The 12,840-nt window shown below is 42.0% G+C and overlaps 1 protein-coding gene across 1 annotated transcript in view; it reads left to right on the top strand.

The window, feature by feature from the left end:
- VWF (von Willebrand factor) overlaps positions 1-12,840 on the top strand; it is a 123,487-nt gene that overhangs the window by 60,932 nt on the left and 49,715 nt on the right. The window contains 8 exon segments of the mRNA XM_032105904.1: positions 1,475-1,594; positions 2,197-2,353; positions 3,330-3,488; positions 4,465-4,600; positions 7,685-8,447; positions 8,449-9,031; positions 9,814-9,933; positions 11,159-11,302. Coding sequence (XP_031961795.1) covers positions 1,475-1,594; positions 2,197-2,353; positions 3,330-3,488; positions 4,465-4,600; positions 7,685-8,447; positions 8,449-9,031; positions 9,814-9,933; positions 11,159-11,302 — 2,182 coding nt within the window.

A 12,840-nucleotide genomic window follows, 5' to 3' on the forward strand; every position in this document is an offset into this window, starting at 1 on the left:
ACTGGAAATCTCATTTTAGAGTTGAATCTTAAAAAAATAAGTGTAATTTTTAGTCAGGGGGAGTTCAGATAAAAATTTCATTTTTCCCTATTCAGATTTCTAGATCCCAAATCTTAGTCTGTCCATTACAAACCATGGAATGCACAGGTTTAATTTCTTTCTATATGATTCTCTCTCTCTTTTTTTCTTTCTTTTTTTTTTTTTTTTCTTTTTTTAGTAAAGAGCATTCGGTTGTTATTTTCCAATTGGAAAGGCTTGGACAGAAAAAGCAGGATACAGGAGGGGATGGGTGTTGCAGTGGGGATCCTGCAACACGCATATATCAAACCAGGAGTCCCGTGGAAAGGAAATATATACGGACAGACAGATTCTTGCTAGATGTTTCAGAGATGTTTATTCTGGGCGCGGCTGATGGGAAAACCTTATTGGCATCTATCATGGTGTCTGAATTTTGGGGAAGGTGCCTGCTTTCTGAAAGTGTTATCTATGTCCTAGTACATGGGATGCTAATTATATTACACATGAAAGTCTACTTCCAGTTTTCCAAACACAGAGTTTTGAAAGAATGAATTGAATAATAAATTTGTACGTAGCTGACAAATAAAGCCCAAAGAATTCCAAGTGAAATGTGCAAGGAAACACATTGAAAACAACTTGTTTTGACATTTGTAAAACAAAGCATTTTCATTCAGCTGATGCTTTTTTTTCTCCTTGAAAATTTATCCTAAATGATCAGGGACAGGAGGGTGGAGAGAGCCTTTTTTAGGACTTTTCTTACAAGATTTAAATTACCAGAAAAATACATTGAAGCATTTATTCTTGATCACATGAAATCTTTTAGGTTAGTTTGCTAATTATGTGCAAGTGTGACATAGCCACAGTATTACCTTGCTGAATGTCACTTTTTTTTCATTTGACTTGATTGCAGTGCAGGAAAAAGTTGCAGTACTGAGGAGTGAGGCCACAGGGTAAGACTGAGAAGGAGCAGCTTCTCATTTCAGGCACAGGACAGGACCTGCAGGGTGCTGCTGTATTAAACTTCATGTCAGTACTAGTGGTCCTTTCTCTTAGATAAATTAAATGGGAGGAGGGAAGATTACTGAGCTGTTCTGACTCAGCAGCCTTGGGTATTGTCTGCTGAAGTCTGATCATACTTTTAAGTCCGGTGGACCTTCCAAGGAGTTGTGGATGATCATTTGTCAGGATGGGTGTTTGGTGCAGTGGGTCTTCCTGTCATCAGAATGCCTGAGTTAGAACTACAGGGTGCAAGTAAGAGCTGGAGAAAATCAAGGAGGTGATCTGCTCTGCTGCAACAGGATCTGTGTTTGTTGTACAACAGGTTGAAACTTTAGTCAAAGAAACAATTTCCTTTGTCATGAAAAATTGCTAGTGAGTCTCTAACTTCAATTTGAAGAGTCCCAAGGTCCCGAAGACAAGGCTAATGCAATCTCTACTTGTCTCTTACAATATTAAGCCCAGCCTGGAACAGACCATTATGTCTCCACTGTGTGGTGGAAACATAGTGAAGCAGATGATGGTAGAAACATCGTGCAGCATTTTGTCTGGAAGTGTCTTTGAAGAATGCACAAAATTTGTGAGTATTGGGTCATGTGTTTCACATTCTTCAATTCTGCATGATCTGTGCTGGCATTGATTACAGCTGAGGGAAAAAGTGTGGTTATGCTGAGAGCACATAGGACTTGGTGGAGGCTGGCTGGTGTTCTCGTCCCTCACCTTGTCCTTTAGCTGATGCTTTATGGGAAAAAATGCACCTTTATGGGATGCATTATGGGAAAATGCACCTATTAAGCTATGAAGTAACTCCTGCCCAAGAGAAATTTTATTGTACAGCCCAGAGACTGCACATGAAGTGAAGCCTAAGGGTTGAGATTTGAGGGAAGGGGGAGCTGAGCAAATGCAATACCATTCAGGCTGTGTTATACCCACGTTGCTGCATGAGAGGGAAGGGGCCAAGGCCTAAAATGTTAAGTGACCTCAAACTGCAGTATCTGTAGCAACTTTGGGAACATGGCCCAATTTGAGTCTTTGCTGACATCAGCAGAAAGATTTGCACTGATCTGTGGCCCCTCGACCCTTGGCAAGAGGAGCAGCCAAACTATCTGAAGGTTAATGATGTGTACAGCAAGGAGATGAAGGGTCTCAGAGTGTCCTGTGCCCCGTGTTTCTCTCTTGTAGGTGAATCCTGAGCCCTACATTGACATCTGCCTGTATGACACTTGTGCTTGTGAGTCTATTGGGGACTGTGAGTGTTTCTGTGACACCATCGCAGCCTACGCACACGCCTGTGCACAGAAGGGGGTTGCTGTTCACTGGAGGTCACCGACTCTGTGCCGTAAGTACAGAAAACATGAGGCACAACTGGGTGAAAAGGTTCAAAGTTTTGGCTCAGACTGGTCAGATTTAACTCTGCTCCTGCTGACATCCAGAGCATTTCACCTTGATGGGGCTGGGCTAACAGCTCGCTCTTGTTGCAGTGCTAGGTTTATGTTTAGCAAGCTGCAGCTTTCCCTGGGAGCTCCGCGGGGCTGCTTAGGGCAGGGCAGCCATTCTGTCCTTTTCATTTTGGATGGCCCCGCACTTTTGCTCTGGCCAGCTATCAGCTCTACAACCCAGTGATGGCAAAGGAGGTGAGAAGGGGTCCCTCCCTGAGGGTTTCAGAGGACCTTTAAAGGTTTACATCCCATCCTGGTGATCCCCAAAGGCAGAGAGACCTCCTGATTCAGGCGCAGGGGGTTTGCTCAGGGGCTATGGGGCTGTACATGGGCGGAGTTGGGGTACAGGAACCAATAGGGAGAGCCCGAGGGAATAGCCAGGGCTAGGGGCAGGGGAAAGTGGGGGGAACAATATGGGACCAGAAGAGCAGTGGGTAAACAGATCACCACATGGTCTGACATTCCCACTCCCTGTTCCATTTCTGTACCTGGCAAACCTGTCCATCAATTGTGGGTGTGATACGTGGTACGAAATCTAGAGGAAGAAATAGTTTCTGTAATACATATACATGTGCATTAATTAAAGTCTACAGTTCATGATTGTGTTGCATTTGCTATTATCAAATCCAAGAATTTCTGGTCTAGAGCAAGTATTTCATTATGTGAAGAAGATGTAAGTGTGAAGACGTGGCCTGCCCTGATTGTAGTAAAACAATAATGTAGTATAAAAATTTCTTTATTTATAGGTGGAAATCTTTCTTTTTCTATATATATGTGGTCCACTTTGTACAATGTGCCATAATTCTGAGAGGCATGGTGAAGTATACATTATGGTTTGACTCTTTTTTTTTTGCCTCTGATTCTTTCCCTGCCTAGCACAAAGCTGTGAGGACCTGAATAAACAGGAATTAGATTATCAGTGTGAATGGAGATACAATAGCTGTGGACCTGCTTGTCCTGTCACGTGCCAACACCCCCAGGCTTTGGAGTGTCCTCTGCAGTGTGTGGAAGGGTGCCATGTACACTGTCCTGCAGGTAAGTCCTTCTTTTGATTTATTTAAACAGCTTTCCTTCTTAACAGGCTTGCTGATGTTTTCACCACAGTTCCTTACTGCCTGAGGAGGGAGGTGGTTAGGCATCTTGGTTTGAGTTTGTGAAATGAGCACAGTGTGTGGAGGGCATGAAGTGCTGCCCAGAAGAGGAGGATGAATCCCTGCCAGCAAGGATGAGAGAGGATGGGAACAGCTTGATGAGACTGGAGGATTAGGGGCTGTGTGGGAACAGAGATTGTTGATTCTGTGGTTAAAGTAGGGTATGAATTTGTGCTGGAAATTGATAAAATGCTCTGCTTCAGAGCAGCTACAGCAGTGGGGGAAACCCATTGCTTTGATCTGCTTATTACCTCCAAGATGCTCCTGAAAGTGCCCAGCTGGCATCCTCCTGTGAGCAGAGCTTCCAGCTTAACTATTCCAGCAACTCTTCTTGTAGTAAAGGGGAAGGAATAATTATGGGAAATATGGGACAGGGAGAAGAAAGAGAGGAAGGGAAAGACGGAAAGACAAGCAAGGGCCAAAAGTAGATTGAAAACTCTCATAAATCATTCCTGAAGACACAAAGAAATAAGGTATTTTAAGACCCCAAGTATCTATTCTGGACCCTGATCAGAACGAGGCAGAGGATAGGAGGAGAAATAAATAATATACATGTAAAAAGGAAAGTGCCCTTTTCCCCTGACATCTTCCATGCTTTGTTCTAAAGATATGTTTACCTTCTGTGTGGTGCTGGCTGTTGCAGGTTATACACTGGGTTAGGTGCTTCCAGTATCTAAGTAAAAGCCACTATGAGGGAAGGAGATACTGCTTTGTGTTGAGTTAGCAGTGGCCACAACACCCAGCGAGAGTATTCAGGAGGTTTGAGCCCACCTCAGAAACATTGTTTTGTTTTTAACCCCATGATAGTTTTACAGTTCATGACAACTGGCATCTTTACACTGTTCTGCTGTTTGAAACAGGAAAAATACTTGATGAGCTGTCCCTGGATTGTGTCAGTCCAGAAGACTGTCCTGTGTGTGCAGTTGGAGGTGACAAGATCCCGCATGGAAAGAGAGTAGTTTTGAACAGAGATGATCCACAGCACTGTCAATCTTGGTATGATGGGCTTGTGCAGAGAACCAGCATCCCTCCTGTGTAGGATGAAGGGTCAGGGTTGAATACATCCCATGAATAAGTTTATGGATGTGACTTTAAATATACTGCTCAAAAAGAAGCTTGGAGAAATCATCATTTATGTCAATACCCCTTCACAGAGCACTCAGAGCTGAAGTTTTTCAGTGACAGTAAGTAGGGATTATAGGATGTCAGCTGAACTGAAGCAAGTGAAATGCATAAATTCCTTTCAAATTAGTCCTTTTCCCATGTGTAGGTGGCCTTACTGGCTTCAGATGTTCCACTTCTTTTTGTGCAATGTGTGATTCAACATCAATAAAGCTGTCAGACTCTTTCCTTCTGCCAGTGCTAAAAAATTCCTGTGAATAGTGCAAGGTCTGAATGTGCACTCAGTCTAGAACTTGCTGAGATTATTAGCAGTTGGAATTGTGTCCCATTACTGGAAAAACCAATTTCCATTAGATTTTCAGTGATACCTGTTTGTCTGATCCTGCATACAGGCGTTTCCAAATAGGATGAAATGAATAGCAGGGAGTGTGATGCTGTGCACTGTGCAGGATGAGGGTCTTCAGCCAAAGAGACTGTTTGCATTTTGTTTAATGCCCCGTGGCATATTCTGGAAATTTGTCATTCTTTGAATGTCTGGACCATGGATGGATATTTTCACTAGTGACTTATAATGCCATGAATAAAAGAGAGTTTTCCAACTTGTAAATTGATCAGATTTAATGGGAACTGAGTTGTAAAACTGCAGCAGCTGTTAGCCCAGGACCAACACCTTAGCTCCAAGTGCTCTGAACCTCACAGAAGCTCGGAATGGGTACAACTTTCAATTCCTGGTCCTCTAGCCAGGACTAGTGTGCAACTGAGCTATAAACCTAGGGCAATGAGACTGTTAGGCCGATCAAATTAAATATATATTTTTAAACAATATATGTGAAGAGCCCTGAAATTTCCATCAAAAGGTCAAGAAAGAGTCTTCTTAAATGAGTCTCTGTTCTCTAATTTTTTGCAGTCCTTAATAATAATTTATCTTAAATGTTGATACACTGGCTGCTGCTCACAAAAAATTTCAGAACATTAGGAAAACTTACCTCACTAGGGAAACATCGTTTGCAGAGCTGTCACCTAATTTAGATGCCTACACCCATCTGTACAAACAATAGAAAATATTGCACAAAAATGAATTTCATAGCAAAACATCCAAAGGAAATTGGAAACTAGAAGAATCTCCGTTCATATTAGGATTAGAATAATAAATCTTCTGTTGCTGTATCTTAATGCCAAAAGTAGCAGTGCATTCTGCAAATTAGGAAGACACTAAAATGAGCTTGAAAAGAACATAACAAACTACGAGAACTTAAATAAAGGTGCCACGCATAAAGTTAAGTATTTTCCTGGAAAATGGCACCTTCTTCCAGTATTGACTCATGTAGTTTGTACATCCTGGGTTTTCTCTGGCAGTGAAAACAAGCTTTTTTTGGTGGTTGCTCTTTTGTAACCTTTTCCTACTCTGTTCCTTGGACTGTCCAGTAAGACAAGGAGAATATATGAAGTGGTTCTGTTCCACCCTGTGCCTGAGTGCAGTCACGTTCTTTTCTCTGACAAATGAAGTTGATCAGAGGGCTGGAACACCTGTCCTATGATGAAAGGCGGAGAGAGATAGGATTGTTCAGGATGGAGAAGGGAAGACTCTGGGGAGAACTTATCGTGACTTTTCAGTGCTTCAGCCTATGAGGAAGAATGATACAAAGTTTTTTGCAGGGCCAGTTGGGGCAGACCAAGGGGTGATGGTTTTAAGCTGAAGGATGTTCAATTTAGATTACATATAAGGAAGACGTTTTTACAAAGAGATTGGTGAAACACTGGCATAGGTTGCTCAGAGAGGTGGTGGATGTCCCATCCCCGGAAATATTTAAGGTCAGGGCTGGGCATGGCTCTGAGCAGCATGATCTAGCTGAAGATGTCTCTGCTCGTTGCGGGAGAGTCAGACTAGATACACTTTAAAGATTTCTTCCAGCCAAATGCCCTCTGTGATTCTAGGAAATATAGAGAAACAGGCAGCTGAGAATTAGAAAGGCAGAATTGTTAAAGCCTTGCAAAAGATGGATGAATTATAAAAGAGTTCATAAGAGGTGGAGGGTGGCAGAGGTGAAAAAACTCATGGGGGTGCAGAAGGATGAATTGTGGAAAAGGCAGAGATGGGGGGGAAAGGAAATTGGGAGCTGAGGTGGAAAGGGGAAGGGAAAAATGTACTAATGGAGGTGAGCAGAAATGGTGAGGGAAGACATAGGACTAAAGAGATAACAGCTATGGCTGAAATAAACCATTTAATATGAGAAACTGGACTGAAAAAGAAATCATGGTAAATAATAGGAAGGTAAGAGAGACATAAGAAACAGTGGATGATGAACATGTGCCAAAGCTATATCCAAACCAAAATGAAGTCAGGAAAAAAAACCCCTGTAGGCATGTAGAGCACTTTAGAGGTAGAAAAAAGACTGTTAATTTCAGTACAGTTAAAATCGGTGTAAACCTGGCCCCTGCACAGAGTTTGCTGACTCATATCAGAGATAAAACATCTCTCCTACTCTAGGATGTAGAGTATGAGATGTCTACTTTGTGTTAGCTGCCTGTGGTTTGCCTCAGGTTTTGGCTCCTTGTGAAGCAAACCAGATCAGCCAGTTCGGTCCACCAGTGGCTTGTAGGTCGCTGTACTGCTGATGCTCAGTGGGTTCACAGACAGTTTCCAGACACAGATTTACATCTTCTGCCAAAGACTGATCTAAGGAGTTTCCTCTGACAAACACGTTATAGTTGGTCATGTTTCCTGGATCTAAACAAACGTCCATGAACATGGGGGATTTAGCTGTACAATACCATGTGGGGAGTTGTGGGGAATTGGGGTGGTGGAAAAAAAGAAATTCACATCGTATTTTGGTTTCATTATGGTTTTGGGTTCCTTGGTTTTGTATTGGCATTCTTTTATTATGTGTGGATGACTTGTTATAAGCATTGCTTTTTACAGTTAAATTTGATGTTTTTTTCATTTGATGATTTTTGTAGTCTGTGTGAAGGGAAGAACCTAACCTGTGTGGATTGTGAGCCCATGGAGAACACCCTAACTCTGACAACACCTATTCCAGAGGAGGACATTGAGCTACCAGCCAGTGCATACTCATGCAGCAAGATGATGGACTTGGCCTTCCTAATCGATGGCTCCAATAAACTGTCAGAGGAGGATTTTGAACAGCTGAAGACTTTCATAATTGGCGTGATGAAAAAACTCCACATCTCCCAGAAGAAAATCCGAGTGTCAATTCTGGTGTATAGGGCTGGTCCCACCATCTATCTTAACCTTAAAGATATCAAAACAAATTCCCAGATGAGAAGAATCGTCCAGAACATAAAATACACAGGCGATAAAGATGCATCTGCCTATGAAGTCTTTAAATACACTGCGTTGCATGTGTTTGGAAAAGCAGAAAGGACCAATGCTGCCAAAATTGCAGTGATATTTATAGCAAGCAAGTCTCAAAAAAAAATCCGTGACATCCTTGGGTTTTTGAAGAACAGAGATATCACAGTAATACCCGTGGGGATTGGGCCACATATCAATGTAGAGCAAGTCAAGTTCATTGCAAGGATGTTTCCAGGTAGCAGAGCCTTCCTAGTGAGCAACGTGTTGGAGCTAACGGACAACAGGGATTTCCTCATTGATCACCTGTGTGATCTTGGACCTGAAGAAGGTCCACTGTTACCAGCTACATCTGCTCCAACCATGTCCAGTGTCATTTTTCCCCCTTTGGGACTCACAGCCACACCACCTTTTTCAGAAAAAGTTCCGTTCCAACAGGATGGATATTGCTTTTATTGTGGAAGGATCTGACAATGTTGGGGAGGAAAACTTCAGTAAAGTCAAGAAGTTCATTGAGAAGGTGATCACAGGAATGAACGTGGGACAGGAAGATATTCACATTACAGTTATGCAGTATTCAGAAACTGTCAGTCTGGAGTATTCCTTTAGGGAAATACAGTCAAAGGAAGAAATTATTGAGAAAGTGAGGAGTATACCCTACCAGGGAGGGATGGCTACCAACACTGGCAATGCCCTCAATTATATTTCCAAACACACATTTACATCAGTGAATGGGGGCAGGCAAGATGTTCCTCACTTGGTATATATGGTGTCATCTAGTCCTTCCACTGATGTTATCACACGACCTCCCAGGAGCATAAATGTTATTCCCATAGGCATAACCCCCAGTGCCAATATCCAAGAGCTCAGAAAGATCAGTCAGCCTAATGACCCAATCATCTTGAATAGTTACAACAGACTTATTGAAGAGGCACCTGAATTAGTGCTGCAGTCGTGCTGCTCTCGTGGGATGAGATTTAGGACTGAAATTATGGGTAAGATTGGATGAATTTTCTGTGTGATTTTTTTCTTTCCTCTGTCGGGTCTCCTCCATTTACCCTGTGCATCACTGAAATTTGAAGGGTTCCCTTACGTGGTTTGGTATCTTGCAGTCCAAATGCCAAGGAAGGACTATGTATCTTCCTTAGAGATTGAGGATGCTGCCCCATCCTCAGTCCAGTAGAACTGAGCCCAGCTCTGCAGTCTATTTTCTGAACTCTCAAAGTCCTTGTGTCCTTTATTCAGCAAAGTACAGCAGCTTTCAGACTGTTCTCCAAACTTCCAAGGTTGGAGAGTGCCAGAAGAAAAACAGTTTCCTGTCTTTATCCTTATTATTCTTCTCTGCTTAGTATAATGTAAAATTGTGCTTCCTCTTTTGTGAGGAGACTTTATTGGGTTTTTCACATACTTTTTTTTCTTTTGTTTACTTGGGGGTGAGGAGGGTATTGTGGTTTTTGTTTGTTTCTTTTTGTTTTGTTGTTGGTTTGCATTGGGTTTTTTTGTTGTTGTCTGCTGCTGGTTTTTGTTTTAGTCCCCTAAGACTAAGACAGAATCAGTAGAAAAGCAGGAATTGAAATATCCATTAATATCCCACTGGGTGTGAATCTCAAGGCTTTCATTGAAGGGGCATCACTTGTTGTTTCAATTGGTCATTATCCTGCTTTGTTTTCCCAAAATGCGAGTGGACCTACCCTTTCTGCTCCTACCACATTAGCAGATGCTGCTTTTGGTTATTATATATAAAATAACTTTTTTCCCCTCCCCCTCTCACCCTCAGAGTTGTGCAACAAACCCATGGACATAATGTTTCTTCTGGATGGAAGTTCCAATATTGGAGCATCAGAGTTTGAGGAAATGAAAAGCTTTGTGCGGGCATTTATTAAAAGTGTTGTGATCGGTATGTATCTGCCTTCCAGCTCAAACACAGAAAGATGTTTTGTATTCTTTTCCTTGTAGGGGACAAAACAGCTTCTCAGTGGGGGTTTTTTAGTTCTTAATCATTAATTGTGCCAATCCCTCAGAAAAATGACTGCTCAGTGTTTATTTCCTGACCCATGTGGGATGGCTGACACTTTCTGGGAGTGCTAAGCTCACTGAACTTGCAGAGTGTGTACTGACAGGGGGATACACCTCTGATTAGGCAATTCCTTATCTTTTATTATCAGTGCAGCCCCCCATGGCAGAGTGCCTTGTATCCTGCACATACATGAAGCAGTTTAGGACATTGTGTGGGTTGTACCAAGTCCATCTGCATGGCAGGGGCTACACAGGATCCTGTGTTTTCCCAGTAGCATTTAACAAACATGGATTTTCTATATAGTTTTTTTAAAATCAGAATTGTATTTTTTTGATCCAATATTAAACCATTTCCATGGAGCAACTGCTGTCATTGGTGGTGTTCATAAATGTTTTACAAAGCATTGATAAAGACTCATTAGGCTCTATAAATAAATACCTTCAGTAGGAGGCCATGAAGAGAAGTACAGCTAATCATTATAAACAACATCTGGTATTTTTAACTATTTATATAAATTCTCTGTTAATAGTTTTATTCATACTTCTTACATAATGTATAATCAGCATGTTAGAGAGGAGCATAATTTGGGATTTCTCTTTATTCCCCTTTGCAGGTCAAGCTCCCTGGATTCCCTTTGTCCCATGCATGTCACTCCAGTGCTGTATGAGAGAGGGAATTGGGCATGAAATGCTCCAGGGAGCTTGGCCCATCTGACAAATGGGGCATCAATCTACTGCTTGTGCAAAACAAGATGCACGTTAAAAAAAAACCTGAGGGGGGTGTTTAGACAATTTTAAAATGGAAAAAGAATAATACTGAATGGAGATCAGTGAAATGAAATTCTCCGGTTACTGTCATATTGGTCTGGGATAAAATACTGCATACTGACTCCTGATAGAAAAGCAACTGTTTCCAGCAGTACTTGCATATTTTTTCATCAGGGAATAGTTCAGTTTTGATCTTTTGAGTGAAAATGCAGTTTTCACACTCTAATGGAAAACCACTGTCCGGTTGTGCCTAATGTAAATCATAACCACAACGTTGTCTGTAGGTTTATTTTACGACATTCACAAGCACTGCTTAAAGTGTTTATTTTCTGCTTCAGGCAATTCTTCAATTCATGTGTCAGTTCTCCAGTATGCCAGAGAAAATAATCTCGAAATTTCATGGAACATGCCTCAAGAGACTGACAGGCTTGTAGAGATGTTGCACTCCATCCAACAAAGGGAGCAAGGTCCTACCAGACTAGGTGAGTGATTTTGTGAATATTGATGTTTAAACAAGAGGGGGAACGAAACCCCAAGGAATGCTAAATACAGGCTGGCCCCAAGCACCAATTTATGTCACTGTGGTGTCATTTCTTGTTAAGGTTCAACCTCTTGTTAAGGTTCAATTTTCTCTATTAAAATGTATTCATAGGTTACACAAATTATGGTTTATCTTTAATGTATTTTGGAAAGAAGCCTTGAAGTAATGCTCAGGATTTGCATTCATTATCTTTCAAGCAAGGAGAGCATAATTAAGTAGTAAAGACTTTGATCATTAACCTTTCAGTGTTGGTTAGTTGATTAGATGCTTAGGAGCAGAACTGCTCATGCTGACTTCAGCAGCTGCCTTACCAGGTGTTTGTGCTGAGCCAGTGTAACTCATCCAGTTGAAAAATAGCAAAACAGGAGTTGCATTCTGTGCGGTTCACTTCCCTCATCCAAGTTGCCATGCTGGTTCCACAGGGACTTGGGCTGGCACAAGACTTGGGGATGGTGCCAGAGAGCTGGGAACAAGGATTGCCTAAGGCAACACCTCGGCTGAAGAGTTACTTCTGAAATGCCATTTTCTGTTGCTGACAGACAGGTCCACTTCAATTTTTGTGTGCTACAACATCAGAGTTTTCCCGCTGGGTCTGTGGAAGCTTGGTGCACACACAAATATCAGTGGCAGGGTTCAGCATAAATGGTTCTCCTACAACATCTTTCACCAGATGCCCTGAGAATTTTGTTCTTCTGGATTGGAACCACATTTACTCTGGCAGCCACCTAGCATCAGGGTCCTGTAAGAGTTGAGGAATACACAGATTTTTGGGGTCTTTGGACTGTAAAGAGTTATTTGTACAGAAAAGTGCAAAATAAAACCTGACTTCCATAGTTCGCAGGAGGATTAGCTCTGATTGCTTTCTCAGCCTGGAGAAATAAAAATACCAGATGGCTGATGAGACTTCTATAGGCTCATTGTGGGATGAATTGTTACATACAAATAGATAAGTTTTGTGAAGCCTTCCATGTAATGTGTAGAGAAAGCCACACGGAACTGCAGGATAAACAGAGCAAACATGGCCTTTGGGAAATGAAATGGGAGAGGCAGCCACATGACATCCTCGTTAGTGATTTGTTTATGTCTCATTGGAAAATGCTCAGAGACTGTGATTGGGGATGTGGTATAATGAACCAAAGTGGAATAGAGTAGAAGTAGTTCCTCCCAAATGAAGTAATGAAAATAAGTCACTGCGGTGCTGTCCTGCACCTTGTCATGTGAGTGAATGTGGCTGGCTATGCAGGAGACAGCATTCCCAGGAAGTGCATGGTCACTCAGGCCTTTCTCTCTGTGCTCAGGCCTCTGGAAATGCAGAGGCTGTTTGACAAGAGTAGATGGCTCAGTCTGGATGCTGACATTTCTTAGTAAATCTTTTCTAGCCTTTACTTGATCTGAATTGACCCATCAAAAATATCACTGCTATCAGACCAGAGCTGTTTCTTCTTATTTGCACTTGCTGCCCTATGGTAGAAGCACAGT

This window comes from Corvus moneduloides, chromosome 4 (genome assembly GCF_009650955.1).
Source record: "Corvus moneduloides isolate bCorMon1 chromosome 4, bCorMon1.pri, whole genome shotgun sequence".
Taxonomy (NCBI): domain Eukaryota; kingdom Metazoa; phylum Chordata; class Aves; order Passeriformes; family Corvidae; genus Corvus; species Corvus moneduloides.